Source organism: Eptatretus burgeri, chromosome 15 (assembly GCF_056783735.1).
Source record: "Eptatretus burgeri isolate ZD-2024b chromosome 15, Ebu_testis_v1, whole genome shotgun sequence".
NCBI classification, from domain to species: domain Eukaryota; kingdom Metazoa; phylum Chordata; class Myxini; order Myxiniformes; family Myxinidae; genus Eptatretus; species Eptatretus burgeri.
The window spans coordinates 13,253,493-13,272,720 of record NC_140975.1 but is presented as its reverse complement, the minus strand read 5'-3'; the positions used below and the strand labels follow the sequence as shown (position 1 = coordinate 13,272,720).

Below are 19,228 nucleotides of genomic sequence, written 5' to 3'. Positions count from 1 at the left end.
TGTATCATGTGGATGTTCGCCCTCCGACACTTTTTTGCAAAGTGATTTTCCCCATTGCATTTTTTGCATGTTTTTCCCCATGCTGGGCACTTCTCCTTACTTCTGATGTGCTTGTAGCCACAAAATTCACAGTCCTGCTGTCTTTGTTCTGAGGGTTTGGTAAATCTTGTGGACGAACGTTTTGGTGTGTAGCCTTTTCCTTTGTCTCGCTGCTGGACCCGGTGCACGGTTTGTGCCTCGGCACCTGTGGCTCCGAACTCTTTGAGACGGCTGTGAGATGCCTCCATAATCTTGCAAATGGATATGCACTTTTTTAGTGAGAGGCCTCGCTCCAAAAGTCGCTTTCTGGTGCTCTGGTCAATTATGCCTATCATGATTCTATCTCGAACGAGACCGTCAAATCGCTCGCCAAAGTTGCACGTCTTTGCCAAGGTTCTCAGGGCAGTCACATAATCATAAATGTTCTCATCAGGTCTCTGGTCTCTTTCGTTAAAATGGTATCTTTCAAAAGTTTCATTGACCTCACCTATAAAGTGATTGTCAAATTTCCTGATGAGCGTGTCAAGATCTTTTGGATCCTCGGCGGCATGGTCATCGGTTTCCGGTTCGAAGGTCATGCCGTTGTAGGTCTTGAGTGCGGACGGGCCGATGGAATGCAAAAACATCGCCGTCCTGTATTCCGTTGGTTCACTGGATAACTTTGCAACAATCGCATAGTTTTCCCACTGTTGCTTCCAGCTTTTCCAGTCATCCAGTGGAGCACTGACGGTGTCTAAAACGGCGCTGGGGAGACTCCCATGTCGATGCCCGGGCCACGGACATGTCGCAACAAACAGCTCAAAATACACGTCAGTGGGTGCGTGTCGGCGCCGATCAAGTTGTCAGTCGGCGTGCTCTGGTGCTTACCTCGCTGCCACCATGTTTCCGGAATCATTCATTCACAGATAACGCCGATGACCACCGATTCTGATTCAGCAGACGTGAAACACGTTTATTCCAAAAGAGGCCATGATACACACACACAACACCAGCTGCGCATGCGCAATGCAAGAAGGCTTGGGTGGCCGTGCCGCTCATGGCAATGACAGTTAAAGATCAATATCGTTACGGCGGCAACAGCGGCAGTAACGGTAACAACGGCGGCAACAGCAACGGCAGTAACAATGGCAGCAACGGCAGTAACAATGGCAGCAACAGCAACAACAGTAACAATGGCAGCAACGACGACAACGGTAACAACGGCAACAATAGCAACGGCGGTAGCAATGGTAACAGCAGCGGCAGCGGAGGCGGCGGCAGCGGCAACGGCGGCAGCGGTAGCGGCAACGGTAACAACGGCGGCAGCAACAGCAGCAGCAACGGTAACAACTGCGGCAACAGCAACGGCGGTAACAACGGCAGCAACAGCAACAACAGCAGCAACAGTAACAACGGCAACAACGGCAACAACGGCGGCAACGGCGGCAGCGGCAACGGCGGTAGCGGCAACGGCGGCGGCGGCGGCAACGGCAGCGGCAGCAGCAGCAGCAGCGGCAGCAATACGTGCACATGCATCTCGGTGTCAGGATTATTGAGCTTCTTCAGGATATACGGATTTATTGCGAGTATCTTGATGCTTTATCAGACATATCATACGGATGGTATTGTATGTGTGGAAAGTTTGGAGCCCTTTTTCGACTTCATGGAATAGGAGTCAAAGACGGTTATCAAGCATTCTTGGCGGTGTAAAAGCTGGGCGTGTTGTTTGCTCTTCAACATGAGTGACGCCCGTTTGAAATGGAAACCTTCAAAGCATTATTTCGATGAGTATCTGTGGTGAATTAACGTGAATCGAGGGACATGACGCGGGATCACATGTTGTGCGTCTCGCGTATAAGGGGAGGTCTCTGCGGCACGAGTGGATTGTCCCCGGGGCATTGCTATTGACATCGGCTGTCCACTTGATGCTCGTTAACTCAAGGTGCTCATTGACTGGTGAGAATGGAGATTATATCGAACTCCGTGCTTACGCGGATTAGTCTGCAATGGTTAACTGCACATGTATACGTTTCTTGCCATGTACTCCTAGCTGAACCTGTATTTCCTGGTGTGCCCACAGAAGCGGCTCCAATCAAATGGAATAAAGCCTAAACTCTGAAGGTTCATCTCTCGCTCTCATTTCAATTTATTCCATTTAATTTTCTCGGCTCTCTCAACCAAAGATGGACAAGATCACAAACCAGAGGTTCGAATGAGACCCAAACACGACTGACGCAGAAATGAAATGGTCACATTGGTCTCTGCTCTCACACTATCTGACCATCATCACGGAGGAGCTGACAAATTTGCCGCCTCGTGAATCATGCCTCGCCCGGCGGTACAGGCTCTTCTCGGGTGCGACACTTACGAAGCAGCGATGACGTACTGCAGGCGCCACGTGGAAGCCCAAGAACGAGGTATACATACGACATCTTCTCAACACACGTGCCAGCAGCCTGGGAGACACCGATCGTTCCTGCAAGCTCTGAATCAGCTGGGAAAAGACTGCAGCTTCCGGGCCGTAAGCGCGAGGAACACCGAAGGAAGCGACACGGAGGCATTCATCCAAGGACCTTGATCAGCCCACATACGGCAACGCTACTAGAGAAAGCGCAACCCACTCTTGACAAGGTAGTCGATCAGGCTCGAGCGATGGATACGGCCCAGCAGCACCAGCCACAGACACCGATGCTGCTCATGAACGCGCTGCCACGATGGGAACTCAAGGAACCCCACTGGCACAGACACAGCCAGACATGAGGGATGGAGAAAAACACCCGAGGAGCCGGATACCCAGACCTCGGCCAAACTCCTCAGCAACTGCTCCTGTTTGGTAAATGCTTTAGGGTGCCAAAAGGCATCCCCGCTGCACGTCCAGCCAGAGATGCCACATGCATGAATTACACAAGAAAGGCATTATGCCAGGGTATGTAAATCTACTTGCATGGAGGAATAAACCCACTTCTGCGGCTCTCTACTCGCAAAATAAATTGGACTGCAGCCTCCCGGGAATCTATCCAAGGCTATCATCAACGTGCGACTAACGGGCATATGGCCGAGGCACTGATTGATACCGGTAGCTCTGAAAGTTTCGTCAACAGCTCGCTAGTGAAGGGCAGGAAATGGGTAATCCACCCGACTGACAATACGGTATGCATGGCCGCCACCACTACAATCCCGCGTACGTAGGTACTGCAATGTTGAATTGGACGTAAAAAGGGTACACGTATCGGGATGTAAAGGTGCTGGTGCTTCGTGATTTGTGCGCAGACGTACCCTGGGTCATAATGTCCTCAAGCAGCACACGAGCATCGAAATACCCTTGGAGGAAGCAAGCCTGCCTAATTTTAAATGCGCTGACCACCGCGGAGGTGACTGCCCCCCAGCTGTTCGCTAACTTGTCGCCGGCCCGTAAACCGATAGCGATCAAATCGCGCGATATACCACTGCTGACATGAATTTCATCACTTCAGAAACCAAGCGATTACTGGAGGAGGGAATTATAGAAATCGAGTTTATTCGCCATGGCGCGCACAGGTGCTGCGGACCAGCAGTCAGAACCATAAGAGACGGATGGCTGTCGACATTCCCAACGGTCAATCGCTCTCACCCAACTCGACGCCTACCCTGCCGCGCATAGGGATGAGATGGTCGAACGCGTGGCCAATTATAAGGTATTCAGTACCATCGACTTATGGGGCGCCTCTATCATCACCCTCATCCCAGAGGAAGACAAACCCCGTACACTGCATTCCAGGCAGGCGGCGCTCTACCAGTTCAGAAGGATACCATTCCCGGTGTCACGAATGGAGTAGCTTGCTTCCAACGGGGTTATGACCTTGGTCATCATCTCCAGATGAAAACCTCGAAGACACTTGCCTACGTGGATAATGTCACAGTGTGCTAGGGATCAGAGGGAACATGATAGGAATCTGGACAGATTCTTGAGCATTGCTGGAAAATATAATCTGACTCTCAATCACGCAGAAATGCGTATTCTCGGCAAGGTCACTGACCTTCTCGGCTACACGATAGCCAACGGCACACAAGCCTGATCCTGAGCGATTGCGCCCGCTCCGTGAGCTTCCACCACACCAGGGACTTGCAGACAATGCGCCGGGTGATCGGGATGTTCGCTACTATGCAAGATGGATTTCGCAATGACTGAGAAAAATATATCCCCTAGTGCATTGCAAAAACTTTCCACCAGATGCCGCTGTCGTGGAAAGCCTTCCACTGATCTCAAGGATGATATCAGTAAGTCCGTGGTTTTATCGATCGACAGCTCGGTGCCCTCGTGCGGAGACCCCACGCTTCAAATCATAGCTGCAACACTTAATCAGTTCCGCGGCCGGTCGTTTCTTCTCGAGAATCCTCTCAGAAGCCGAAAGCAGAGACACTCGGCAATAGAGAAGGAGGCGTACGCCATCGCCGGCGCTGCGTAAATGGAGACATTATTTACTGGGAAACCACTTCACGCTCAAGTACGGACCAACGATCCGTGGCTTCATGTTTGATGGGAAAATAACGGAAAATTAAGAATGAAAAATTATGAGATGGTGGATAGACCTAGCCTGCTACAGGTACGACATTGCTTGATTGGTCTGAAGGAAAACCCTGCTGCAGATACCTTCTCCCTGGCCTGTCGGGAAAACAATCAGTCAGGCTTTGCAAGACCCTCCATGTGTCTCTGTGCCACCCAGGGGTGAACAGACAGGCACATTTCTGTACGCAGACAAAATCTTCCCTATTCTGTTGAATAAGATATTAAAACAATGGAATGCTTCATGCCCTGTTTCTGTGCCGGAACTTCAAAACCCAGATTCTTTGGCGCGGCATCTGGCAGACTGATCAAGGCTACTTCCCCTTCGAGAGACTAAACATCGACTTCAAAGGAGCCCCTGCCCACCGAGACAGACAACAGACATATTCACCGTTGTTGATGAATGGTTCTCAAGGTTCCCTTTCGTTGCTCTCGTGCTCGGATATGACTCGGGCACTGTCGTAGTGTCACCTCTGACGTCTTCGTTTATGTTTGGGAGACCTTCAGACATACATTCAGACAGAGGGCCGTAGCCATGTCGCCTGGCTAAAACAATTCCTATTAGAGCACGGCATAGCAATCAGTCGAACGACGGGTTACAACCCACAGGGAAACGGGCAGGTGGAAAGGTATACTGAGTTATTTGGAAAGCCATAACTCTGGCGCTGGCTGTTTGCCATGGTTACAGTGAAAGATGCAGAGAAAGAAGGGACAAAAGGTGTATGTAGGCAGAAAGAAATAAATGTGTGGCAAGGCCCAGAGACTGGGCCCCAGCGATGGGAGGTTGCTCTTCCCGGACGCAATGAATTCCATACGCTCTTTGCTCTGCACCACAAATGCCACTCCTCGCGAACGTATGTTTACTCACCAACGACCTATGTTGACAGTCAAACGGTGCCCAACTGCTGACCCACCCCGGCACAGTGCTCATGAAACGCCCGGCACACAAAAGCAAGTATGAACCGCTGGTGGAGGGGGTCGAACTCATTGACACTAATCCAGAGTATGCTCATGTCAGGCTCCCGGATGGGTGAGACCACTGTGGGCTCTGTCGCCATCTGGCTCCCGCCGTACCTCCCGCCGTACACCACCTCCTGGCTCTCCTCCTTCTGACATTTCCCCAGGAACTCCGCCAGGCGACGGGGCTGCCGCGCTCCACCCGAGAGCGATCGAGGAGTCATCCCGGCACAAGTCGAGGCTCACCGGCAGACTGAGCCTCCTGCGGAAACTGCCGTTTACTCCCGGGAGGCCGACGAATAAGGCCCCCTCGACGACTCAATCTGTAAAGGGATTATCGGCATTCTCGCTGCTCATGCTCCTATATACGGATTTATTGCGAGTATCTTGATGCTTTATCAGACATATCATACGGATGGTATTGTATGTGTGGAAAGTTTGGAGCCCTTTTTCGACTTCATGCAATAGGAGTCAAAGACGGTTATTTGGAAAGCCATAACTCTGGCGCTGAAATCGAGAGGACTGGGCCCCGAGCGATGGGAGGTTGCTCTTCCTGACGCAATGAATTCCATACGCTCTTTGCTCTGCACGTCCACAAATGCCACTCCTCACGAACGTATGTTTACTCACCAACGACGTTATGTTGACAGTCAAACGGTGCCCAACTGGCTGACCCACCCCGGTACAGTGTTCATGAAACGCCCGGTACGACAAAGCAAGTATGAACCGCTGGTGGAGGGGGTCGAACTCATTGACACTAATCCAGAGTATGCTCATGTCAGGCTCCCGGATGGCAGGGAGACCACTGTGTCGGTTCGCCATCTGGCTCCCGCCGGTACTCCTCCCGCCGGTACACCACCTCCTGGCTCTCCTCCTTCTGACATTTCCCCCCCAGGAACTCCGCCAGGCGACGGGGCTGCCGCGTTCCACCCGAGAGCGATCGAGGAGTCATCCCCGGCACAAGTCGAGGCTCACCAAGAGGATCGGGAGTCTCCCTCAAGTGAAACTGCCGTTTACTCCCGGAGAGGTCGACGAATAAGGCCCCCTCGACGACTCAATCTGTAAAGGGGATTATCGGCATTCTCGCTGCTCATGCTCCTATATGCCCATTATATCATATATCGATGCTCATTTCCATGCTCCTACAACTCAAAATAATCACTGCTTGGCATGTATGCTTCTGTAGATCAATTAGTCCGCGTTGCTTGAAATGTATACTCCTATAGAGCTAAAGCAATCATGGTGTGTAAGATGGGCCCCTAGTTACATTTTAAAGGTGGGGAGAATGTGGTGAATTAACGTGAATCGAGGGACATGACGCGGGATCACATGTTGTGCGTCTCGCGTATAAGGGGAGGTCTCTCTGCGGCACGAGTGGTTGTCCCCGGGGCATTGCTATTGACATCGGCTGTCCACTTGATGCTCGTTAACTCAAGGTGCTCATTGACTGGTGAGAATGGAGATTATATCGAACTCCGTGCTTACGCGGATTAGTCTGCAATGGTTAACTGCACATGTATACGTTACTGCTTATGTACTCCTAGCTGAACCTGTATTCCCCGGTGTGCCCACAGAAGCGGCTCCAATCAAATGGAATAAAGCCTAAACTCTGAAGGTTCATCTCTCGCTCTCATTTCAGTATCAATTCTTATATTCCTATTATATATCTTTGAAAATAAATATGTATAAATCTTAAACAAGAAACCTGTTGAAAAGAAAAAAAAGAGTAACTTTCATCTACGACGTTTTCTTCTTGCTTATCAGCAAATTCGGTTGAAGCTTTTCAGACATACTGTAACTACATCGAATTAACAATTAATGTGGCAAAGCAAAAATTCAGTAACTGCGATTATGTGACAGTTGCGCACAAACGAAAATTCGATCAAACTGAAATTGAAATCTGACGTCATTTCCGGGAGTTACAAACTGGACATCGTGCTGTCGGCTGAGGTAAAACAACAAAAATCCCGAACTTGTAAATCATCGATGCAGTGTAACATTTCTACCCGGATGTTTAAGCTCTACTTGCTTTGAAACCTGATCCGATGCTTCGAATTGATTTTAATCGTTCCGTTAACTTTTTTCGTGAAATGCTAACGCTGTTTGGTTCCTGGTTGTGTTCAAACTTTTAATCTGATACCCGACATGCACACCAATCGCACACGCGATTCGTTGTCCTTTTAGCGGCGGTTAATGGGTTACTTTTGCAAGAGAATTTCCTTTAAACTGTCAAACTTTCACAACTGAATCTGACAAGGAGCCGCGTCCCCATGACGTCAGCACGGAGGGGGTATTACCTTCATTGGTCTATTTATATGTATTGCTTGAGTTAAACGAAAAACAGAAAATTTGTTTTTGGAACACAACATCAGATTCGTGTTCCATTATATTTCCCGCATCGGAGAGTTAATTTCCCCACCCATTCCTCTTGGGGGGGGGGGGTGTTTTATTATAAAATCAGCTTGCTATTGCTTTCCAAGTCAGCCGTTCCTTCTCAACTGTTTCGTTAGAGTGCTTGCTTGAGTGCTGAAGCCACTTATTGAGTGCTCTACAACCTGATTAGTAATGGAAAACACGCCTGCACCCGCCTGCTCTTCCCCGTCCTGCTCCCCACACACCCCTCCTGCTCCCCTCTCACCTTCCTGCTTCCCTCCCAATTTCCTCCTGCTCCCTGCTTACCCCTCCTGCTCCCCGCTCACCCATCCTCCGACTCCCCTCTCACCCATCCTCCTGCTCCCACTCCCAGTCCCCATGCTCCCACTCCCTGTCCCCATGATCCCACTCCCTGTCCCCATGATCCCACTCCCTGTCCCCATGCTCCCACTCCCTGTCCCCATGCTCCCACTCCCTGTCCCCATGCTCCCACTCCCAGTCCCCATGCTCCCACTCCCAGTCCCCATGCTCCCACTCCTTATCCCCATGATCCCACTCCCTGTCCCCATGCTCCCACTCCCTGTCCCCATGCTCCCACTCCCTGTCCCCATGCTCCCACTCCCTGTCCCCATGCTCCCACTCCCTGTCCCCATGCTCCCACTCCCTGTCCCCATGCTCCCACTCCCTGTCCCCATGCTCCCACTCCCTGTCCCCATGCTCCCACTCCCTGTCCCCATGCTCCCACTCCCTGTCCCCATGCTCCCACTCCCTGTCTTTCTGCTCCCCTTCCCTGTCTTTCTGCTCCCCTTCCCTGTCTTCCTGCTCCCCCTCCCTGTCCCCACGCTCCCCCTCCCTGTCTTCCTGCTCCCCCTCCCTGTCTTCCTGCTCCCCCTCCCTGTTTTCCTGCTCCCCCTCCCTGTACTCCTGCTCCCATCCTTCTGCTCCACCCCTCATCGTCTTCCTGACTGATGCTGCCATCTTTTCCCCCGCTGCCCACTCGCCGTCCTCCTTCTGCCCCCCCGTCGTCCTCCCTCTGCCCCCCTCATCATCCTCCCTCTGCCCCTCCCTTCGTCCTCCCTCTGCCTCCCCCCCCCGGTCGTCCTCCCGCTGTTCCTCACCGCCCTTCTACTGCCCCTCGCCGTCCTTCCCCCTCATAACTTAAGACGTAACTTAGCTCTTAATGACAGACTTCCTGAAAACAAACTGTACCTTGATACCTGAAGTTGAGGTCATATTTCAAATGGAACCTTTTCATGATGCCTCTTTAACTTTCTGTATTTGGGTATGAAAAGGGTCGATTCATCAGGATTGTTTTGTTGAATGTTTGCCTTCAACTTCTTTTCGCAGAATGGATGCAAGAAGTTTGCTTAAACCGCTACATGTTTGGAACATGTATTAGGTAAAGAAAGATGTCTTGAGGGTAAGGTTGATTTATTTTTCTTTACATTTTTTTTTTAAGTGTACCATGCTTCATCCATTGTATATTTGTATCACACTTTAAACCCTGTAAAGCCAGTGATGAGTAAACATTGGTATGGGATCAGTTGATTGATGGCAGTGAGAATTGCTTTTGGAGAATTCTATGTGACCTGCATATCGGGGCAGCTGGAACTGTCAAACTGAAATACAAAAGAGCCCTCGGTTTTATAACCAAGCAACGCCATAATTTTTTCCCTCGTGCACTCGAAGTAAAAAGCAGGGTAAAGCAATTGGTTCACGTCTGTCTGTCTAAAACGTCATTTTATGATCGAGAAACAACTAATTTTCAATGTAACATTATATTTTGAACATGAATCAAAAACAAACCTGCAATCTATCAGTACTTTGGCTCTGAATTCATCTTGATCTCACATCCACAGCGAGGAGTGAGATTTGTTTTTTTTACTCTGTCTGTCTGTCTGGCAGTCAAACAACATTGGAAATCATTCCAAACAGGAAACTTACTATTTTTAAGGATGTCATAAATGACACAAACAACAGGCACAAAGAACTGATGTAACGCATTAAATAAGGTGGTGTAAAAGATGGTGCATCAATGGTGGTAAACCTCCCAAAAAAATTTGTATGACCTTTAAAATCTTTGTTATTTAAATTTGAATTTTATACTTGAACGTTGCAGAACACAGTCCACCTTTTTTGGCACTCAAAAAACCCTTCGGGTTCTATTTTTTAATTTTTTTTAATGCAATGTGAAGGCTTATACAAGAGCTAACATATAGAATGTACAACAAGGGTAGCAGGAGACAAGAGGGGCGGGAGAGGGAAGGACAAAACAGTGGGGAACAGAGACATTCGGAGATCTGTGGAAGGGAGAGGGATGGGGCGGGGAAAATGGGGAATACAAGATTGACATTACATGGACTTTCAGGAAGGAAAGCAGGGAATTTGAAGGAGGTGGGTTTGGGGTGGATTAACAGGGGGAGAAAAGATCGAGGTTTTGGATGGGGGAAGATAAGAGGTGGTGGTGAACAGCTGTTTTGAAGACCTGCAGGGAAGAATGGGATTGAACAGTGTGGGAGTTTATTCCAAAGGTGGGAAAAAAGAAGAATAAAAGAGTGAATGTGAGCAGTGATTCATGATTTTGGTAGTTTTACCAGAAAGGGGTTGTTGGTGGACCTTGAGCGCCCTGCGGAAATATGAGGGAGACGTATCTCAGACAGAACAGGGGGGACGAGGCCGGAGAGGAGATGGTAGAAGACAGAAAAGCCACCGACCTGCCTGCAGTAAGAGAGTGAGAGGTCCAAAGACAGCCTCATCGCGGGAGATGCCAATGATAAATCAAGGGCCGGGACCAAGAGGGGAAATGTGAGAACTTGGGGTTGGGAGAGTGGGGAGAGAGCAAAGATGGGGCAGAGGCTTTTTTATTGTGTTGTCAGAAATGTGTGTCTGTCACTGTCAGGGGAGGTAGGGTGATATAATTACCCTGACTGGTAATGTGCTAGTACATTAGAAAGGAGGTGATTATGAGGGAGAACATGATAGTGATAGAGATGTTTGAGATACTGAAGGGTATGAACAAAATAACTTGTGCAGAAGAGTTCTTCAGCAGAATAGACCCACCCCCACCCCAACCCCCGTCCTCCTGCATTCTCCCCCTGCTCCCTCCCTCAATCCTCCTGCTCTCTTCCCCGGCACACTCTGCCTCTTCTCATCCTGCTCTCTCCCTCCCGTATCCTCCAGCTCTCTCCCTCCCTTGTCCTCCTGCTCTCTCCCTCCCTTATCCTTCTTATCTCTCCCTCCCTTATGGCTTGTAGCAAGGTATTATGTACACATTTAGGACACGGGGGACCAAAAAATGATAGTCATTGTATGATTAAGTTTTGCATATCATTTGTTGGCCAACATCATGGGGATTCAGGATCTATTTGGGCAGAGCTTAATTCTTCCTCTTTCTATTGCTCTGACAGGGTCAAAGTTGGTTATCAATTATCTGTATCAAGGAACCACTCATATCATTCTAAAATTGGTCTGATGGCTTAGAAATGTATTATACACTAATTGGAAACCACATATATGGAGAATATTTGGTTTACCTGATATTTGACCTTGAACAAAGAGGTCAAGGTCATATGAAATTATCAAATTGATCAGTGTTCATTCAGGTCATAAATATATATGCACATAAACTTAACCATAGAAATACATGCTGTGATGAACCAAACTAACATCTTCGGATTAAAAGTGCAGATTTCTTAAAAACGTGACGTACTTCCTAACGACCTTTGATGTTCTGTATACTGAACACAAACTGGCCTTTGGTATTGATTTTTATATCATAGGGCCATCTTGGTAAACTTATTCTCTGGTTATAAAATCAAGCTTATAACTACCAGTAATTTTGAAGCAGCTTGGTAAATGCAATTTGTTACGTACGTCCTAACATTTTTGACCCAAACATGGAAGTGAACCTAGAAACTGGTATGTAGTAATGATCCATGTTGAAACTTGCCATTTTAACTCATCACTTTATGCAGAAGTAAATTGCTATTTAAGATGTTCTATCAGATGCATTTCAAATTTCTGGAATAAGATTTTGTAAACTTCACTATGACTGGGGGAAATTTTGCAAAATCTGAGATTTTGCACATTTGAAGGTGCCAAGATATGCAGAAGGTCATAAGAAATGTACTGTTTCGGGGAATTGTTCTATTCTTATGTAGAATGATATATGTCAAACAAAAAATGCATTTTCCACCATTTTGGACAACATATACAATCATACATGTAACCCATTTCTAAAAAATGAGCTAAAGAAATGAAAAAAATAGCCTGTGTTTGGATAAAAAAAACATGCTTTGTAAGCAACTATATCCATAGGATCCATAGCAAAGTATACATTTTCTGAAAGCACAGACACTTGGGCATTATATAACATTGAGATTGTTTATCTTATTAAAACTGGGTTCAATTTCTAAGCTTTCTCCTCATTTAGGACCACAGTGTACACAATACCATGCTACAAGCCTTATCCTCCTGCTCTCTCCCTTCGATTGGGTTCAGATCTAGTGACTGAGAATACTACTACTACTACTACTACTACTACTACTACTACTACTACTACTACTACTACTACTACTATGCATGCCCAACTGGGGGATGTAGTGACCCCCATAACTGTCGGTCTTCCACCTTCTGCCAACATTCATGTGGGCTAATGCCAAACTTGTTGGCACACGAGCATAACCAATAAAGTCTTGGGCGTCCTCGAGGACGGTGCCAGGTTGGATCGGGTCGGTGGCCATGGTAAAGATTTGTGGCAAATTCCAGGGAAATATGAGCCGGTACATGTTCATTTAAACGGTGGATGTGTCCAAACAGAGAATAGTGTCTCCTTGCAATATCGAGTGTGATGGGGCCTACTCTAGTGATCGCACAAATAGTCCTGTTTGAAACTCGGTCATACCATCGTACCCCAAGGATGTGACATTGGCATCGCATGTGGAAAGCTTGTAAAGTGTCTTGGTCCTTTTCAAAAAGAGTCCATTTCTCACAACTATAAAGGAGAACATGTAGGATACATGTTCTGTAAATGCGAAGCTTAGATGGCAAACTAAGCCAGTGCTGTTTCCAGACAGCGTCTATTTGCCCCATGACAGAGCCGGCCATGCCGATTCGTCTACGCACATCAGGGCTACAGTATCCATATGAATGAATGCTGGAGCCCAAGTAGGTGAAATGGTCCACTGTCTCCACAACTAATCCAGAGATAGGTACTGCCAGGGAAGGACCAATGACAACATTCTGTACTTTGGGGTTTTTGCCATGAGGGCTTAAGGGTCCTATGACATGCAAAAGTACTGAAATTTAATTAATAAATGTCCTATAGGAGTTTTTCATCGTGATTTCAGATCTGACAATGTTTTTTTTCACAATACTCATTCTGTAAAATGTAAAATTAAAAAAACAAACCTCTTCGGGAACGCCCCTAAAAATTCTCCTGAGAGGGGCGTAACCCACATGACGTCAGCGACAGTACAACAAAAGCTGCACGTAAATTACTCGGGTTGGTGGTCTACGTGATTCTATTGGCTTCCTGTGTGTTTCCACATTTGATTGGTCGACTCGATCGCTTCGTTCATTTCTACTTTAAAAAAAACGAACATTTGGTTTTGAATAATGGATGACATGGACTTTCATTTGTCTGGTAACGACAGTGAGAGAAATGAAGGATTTTGGTCTGAATCACATGGAGAATTGTCAGATAACATAGTCGCGGGAGCTGAAATTCAGGCAGCTGGAAATGAAGTACGGCCTTACCAGTTCGAGCCCAAAGCAGGTCAAGCAGAGGAAAATGGCGATGAAATTCCCGGAGTTCATGATGATCGGGAGGACATTGAAGGAAGACTTGGCAATAACAACTGGTTAGACTAAATCCTATTCGTAATTCAATAATGTAAATTTGACTTGCATACTGCTCGATATCAGAAATATTTTAGTGAGGTGACGTGACCAGCGCAGCTTAGCGGACATGTTTCTCTGCGGCGAATTAATCACAAGCAAGGCCAGCGCATGTCATCGGCCGTATCTCTCCGCGCATAAAACGAAGCAATCTCGCTGTTCGGATACGATGAAAACTTGTGTGCTGAACACACCTTGCGACACAATTGTCTAGAGTAGTCCGATAAATCTGACGTTCTGTTGCATTTTTATTTATTTTATTCCTTCTGTCGTCACGTAGCGCCAGTAGAAAACAATGAAGAAAAGAGAATAATAAAAGAAAGCTACAGCACGTCAGATTTCTCGGCCTAGTCGGACGGACGACGGATTTATCGGACTAGTCTTGAGTCCAGACTCTAAAGATCTCGAGTCATCCACTCTGTGTGAGTTTCTGTCTGACGACAACGCTGCAATTCGCTGAAGTCAACTTTTGTAAGGGGCGGGGCATAGCAAGTTGTGAAAAGCACCAGAAATGATCGAAATATTGCTCTAATTATCCCATTTTTGATTTATAAAACAAAACATGGGTGATTTCTTCACTAGGAAGGTCAAGTTAATATATAAATAACCAGAAAGTTTTGCGTGTCATGGGACCTTTAAGGCCTAGGCTTTTAGCAACCGATTCAAAGCAGTTGAACACAGCCGGCCAGGAAATAGGGTATCTCTCAAATATGGCAGCATCATCTGCAGAGAGTATATTGGTGATGATTTCTCTCCCAACATTGATTCCAAGCTGATCTGTACACCTTGATTGATATTATCCAGTCCATGCTGCAGCAGAAGAGGGATGGAGCAAGAACGCAACCCTGACGAACTCCAGAAGATGTGGGGAAAGGTGATGGTAAGTCGGTATCCACTCTGACATGGGCTGTTGTATGTTCATGGAGGTTCCGGATCAGGTTGAGAAGTGATGATGGAACTCCATTGCCTCTTATCACCTTCCATAGGGTTGTTCTGTCAACAGAGTCAAATGCAACCTTGATGTCGATAAACGCCACATTTAATGGACGTTAAAATTCCTGCAAGAATACGGAGGGCGAGTCTGGCATCCGTTGTAGACGTGTTTGGGGTGAAAGCAGATTGCTGGGGGTGTCTACGTTGTAGCAGGAGGGGGTGAATACGGTTCAAGAAAACATGAGCAAAAACCTTCCCAGGGACTGATAGCAAGGTGATCGGGCGATAGCGACTGCAGTTGGAGTGGGGGCTTTTACCTTTGTCGATGGGGATTATTATTCCATTTTTCCACTTGGCTGGAACATGCCCAGAATTCCACACATTTATAAAAAGCCAGTGTAATACGTCACAAATTGGAGTCTCCGCACATTTCAGCAGTTCTGCAGTGATGTTATCACATCTAGTTGCTCGACCATTTTTTAGTTTCATCGCTGCGCGGTGGACGTCAGACAAGGATGGAGGATCCATACGCACAGCGACATCATCACCAGCTATGGGTGCCTCTTCCTCCAAGTCAGGGGAGTGTGTACCAGGGGGAAAGTTAAGTGCCTGCTCAAAATGTTCTTTCTCGCAGTTGAGTGTTTCCTCATTGGTATGGCATGTATCATTGGTATGATATGAATGATCAGCCTTCATGATCAGATTGCTGCTTTTGTTTTTATTTGAATTTCGACCAATACGCATGCACTGGAAGGCAAGTCTGAGGTCGTTTTGATGAATACCTTGCTCAGCTTCATCGGCCAGCTGCCCATACCAAGAGTCAAGAGCTTTCATAGCCTTCGCCCAATAGACACCTCTAAGGTGCCTTCTTTCTGGGATTTTCCTTGAAATCGTGCTTGCCTCTTCATATCAATAATGGCCATGGTATCAGCCGACAACCAGGACCATTTGTGTTGCCAATTAAATCCACCTGTCTTTGATGCTGTAGAGAGAGAGAGGAGAGAGAGGAGAGAGAGGAGAGAGAGGAGAGAGAGGAGAGAGAGGAGAGAGAGGAGAGAGAGGAGAGAGAGGAGAGAGAGGAGAGAGAGGAGAGAGAGGAGAGAGTGGAGAGAGTGGAGAGAGTGGAGAGAGTGGAGAGAGAGGAGAGAGAGGAGAGAGAGGAGGGAGAGAAAGAAAGAAAGTTGTCATGGATAAGAGGCCAAGACTTCTCAACATAATCTGACAGTTCGCCCAAAGCATCAAAACGGTTCTGAATGGCGATGCTATCTGAGAAGGCCATGACATATGGATAACATCAGTGTCATGCTCATCAAACCATTGGGCGACCACATGTGCTCTGTCAATGGGGTATTGGGGGGGGGGGTGTCTCCCTCTTGCAGCCATGCTTGCCATAATTATAGGCAACCAGGCCTGTGCAGCATTTCTATCCACAACCCAAAGCATACTGTGATGTTATTTGCTGAATTAACATATGGGCTAAGCTTGTGTAAAAGCCATTGCTTGGTGTGGCTAATTTACCCAGGTGTTTCCATTTTTTTTGTCCACTGCCAGTACAAACATTGTAGATATCGGGGTACAGAAATATTGGCAGGACTTGAAGGTTGCTTGCACGTGGATGGGTGATTGTTTACAAGTGTTGTGATTGTGATGTCTGTGGAAGGGTCTCACCCCTGATGTCTGTGGGAGAGTCCACCTTCATCCTCCCCCCCCCAACCACCCATAAATACATTTACTGAAGTAGTAGTAATAATAATAATAATAAATACTTTTAAAACAATGTTTTATTTGCATATATGGGATCCCCCCCTACTCCCATTGAGATTGGGTCTGTGCCCTGAAACGGATTTGTTTTGTGAGTTGTTTGTGTAGTGTAAACATTATTGGCTGAATGGCATCTTGCATCAAAGTTCCTTCCTATTATTTGTCATCATAAGCATGAGTAGTGAATATTGTAGATGGATTATAGTCAACATGGTTAGCAAGAGTAGAGATAAAGGTGGATAGGTTTGGTGAATAACAAGAAGCGAATACTTCGATATCGCGCGGCTCGGGGCAGTAAAAGTCTAGGTTAAGAATGATGAAACAATTTTGCAGTTATAAAATTTAAATGTAGACACTGTGAATTAGTATAGCATGCATGATGGGAAGAGTTGTGACGGACAAATTTCTATTTATAGCCCTCAGATCAAAGGGACATAGCACCCATAAGTGTGACAGAAGACACAGGACAGAATAGCCAATTATATAACAATGCGATGTCGCCGCGCTGTAACAATAGGGAATGACTTCCTTGAGAAACAGGTCAAGAGCAAGATTAGACGGGTGCATATAGGCAAAGAGGGAGAAACTAGCCACAAGAAAGTGAAAGCGAGCAAAAGCCTGCACTTTAGGGAGCTGCACAAGGAGTTGTATATTGGTGTTGTGGGTAACATGGAAACCCCCATATTTGTTTGCATGTCCAATTCTTAAATCGATTTCTTTACCAATAATGCTTTTATTTCCAACAGGAAATGAAATGGTCATCCTACTCACATCTACACTGTGTTGACTGGTTGATCTAACTGCTCCATGGCTTGGATGACTGTGATCTTTGACCTGCTGGTCTTACTTTTTGAAATTAACTTTGCTTTGGGTCAATTGGTTTTGATATTGTTCAATATCTTCACCCAGATCATTTTCAACTTCTGTGACCTATTTATTGTCTTCCCTCGCATCCTGGTCACGGCTCTTTGTAACTTCATAACAAGTTCACTGACTGCCTTCTATTACCTGTCTGTTACCTTGGCTCAAGCTCTGTTTGCTCTGATTTCAACCTCACTCTTACCTGTGTACCATCTGACCGTGATCTCCATAGGAAATGTTTACGATGGTATTTTGACATGTTGTACAATGTCTGTCGAATATTTTTTGGACTTTTCCACGATCTTGAAGAATTTTGTGATGACTTTACCTGCAGCTATAAATCGGAATGTTGTAACTTTTTCTGATGCGGTCACTGCCGTTGTAATGGTTGTGTGTGGCTATGCTGGTTTCTCCAATTTATTTGACTTTAGTTGTTTTTCATCGATCCATCCTTTTCTACCTGCCTTGATTTCTATATCATCACTCTCACTGTTTAGCTTCTTATTCCTTGCTGTTGTATTTGAAAAACTGCACAAGAATAGAGCACATGAGCAAGAGAGAAGGCATCGTGGACATGAGTGGGAAAGAGGGAGATATCGTGAAAACGAGTTTGAAAGAGGCAATCGGGCCAATTGGTGGCAGAGAGGGGGCAATGGGGCAAATGAGCCGGAGAGAGGGGGCAATGGGGCAAATGAGCCGGAGAGAGGGGGCAATGGGGCAAATGAGCCGGAGAGAGGGGGCAATGGGGCAAATGAGCCGGAGAGAGGGGGCAATGGGGCAAATGAGCCGGAGAGAGGGGGCAATGGGGCAAATGAGCCGGAGAGAAGGGGAAATCGGGCAAATGTGAGGGAGAGAAGGGGCTACGGGTTAAACGGGTGGGAGAGAGGAAGCTATCAGGAAAATGCAAGGAACATTAACAAGGAAGAAAGAGACCATGAGCAAGCAGGAAGTTCGTGCAGAAAGCATTGTGAACCAGCAGAAAACACTTTATGCATTATCTGCCTTTCCACTCCACGTCAGTCTCTGCTGATGCCCTGTCGCCATTTCTGCCTTTGCCAGTCCTGTTCTGATTGCATAACATCAGGACCATTCCAGTCACGACGCTGCCCACTCTGCCGGAAACCGATTGACCAAGCTCTTGCTGTCTACTGGTGACTACAACCTGATTGATTTATGTTGAGTCCACTGCTCATTTTAACGAAGTGGTGTGCCTTCAAGTAACATCTTCACCACATCCAATACCTGTTTGACTTTTCGTCTTTAAAAATTGGAAAATGTAATCGATTTGATTTAACCCCCCCCCCCCCCCCCATTGTTTCCACCACCTCTGCCTGTTCTTTTCCCTCCAAGTTGATAGTCATTGTCGTAACCCAGCCACTATTGAATTGGAGGAAGTTGTTTGGGACTTTAAATAAACCCTGAACGCACCTGGGCAGGTGATGCAGTTCTTTCTGTTGGTGCCTCTAATTTGGTTAAATCGTCATTTCAAACTACACCACGTTACTGTAGTGTTGATCTCGTATGGCTGGTGTAGCAAAGGCTCGAGCAATGATTGTAGTTTATTTTTTATGGAATCATGTTTTCCTTTGACGCATTATCGACTGTGAATTTGAATTAATAAATATATTTGATACATTTTGGTGAGTTGCATTATTTTATTAACTCACGGGCACTCCCACCCTCAAGGCGGGAGGACCCCTTTTGGCCCTCCTTTTGTAGACAATGTGTTGTGGCACGTTCTTGAAAATGCACGATAACTTTTGAAATAAATTTTGTTGATCATAATCTATCATGCTCTATATCATAATTTCGAGAAGATTCCATTGTATTATTAGCGATGTATTGTGGCGTCTTTTTAAGTCTTGGTAGTTCAGAAAATGCTCA

The 19,228-nt window shown here is 46.8% G+C and overlaps 1 protein-coding gene across 8 annotated transcripts; it reads left to right on the top strand.

Moving 5' to 3' along the window:
• The first annotated feature begins 1,056 nt into the window (after window positions 1-1,056).
• LOC147011555 (uncharacterized) lies at window positions 1,057-18,981 on the top strand. 8 transcript variants are annotated; one of them, XM_085857070.1, is made up of 4 exons: window positions 1,057-1,974; window positions 9,239-9,311; window positions 14,594-14,669; window positions 18,404-18,981. In XM_085857070.1, the coding sequence occupies exon 1, from the start codon at window positions 1,076-1,078 to the stop codon at window positions 1,688-1,690; it is 615 nt and encodes a 204-aa protein (XP_085713196.1). In that variant the 5' UTR covers window positions 1,057-1,075; the 3' UTR covers window positions 1,691-1,974; window positions 9,239-9,311; window positions 14,594-14,669; window positions 18,404-18,981. The 8 variants fall into 8 exon arrangements, 3 of the variants coding, with proteins under 3 accessions (XP_085713196.1, XP_085713195.1, XP_085713193.1); XR_015051681.1 differs by lacking the exons at window positions 1,057-1,974; window positions 14,594-14,669 and adding exons at window positions 6,005-6,968; window positions 7,093-7,133 and having other exon boundaries at window positions 17,230-18,981; XM_085857069.1 differs by lacking the exon at window positions 14,594-14,669.
• Window positions 18,982-19,228: the final 247 nt, after the last annotated feature.

Excerpts from the sequence above, each read along its gene's own strand:
- LOC147011555 (XM_085857069.1), top strand. The coding sequence starts at position 1,076 with ATGGCAATGACAGTTAAAGATCAATATCGTTACGGCGGCAACAGCGGC.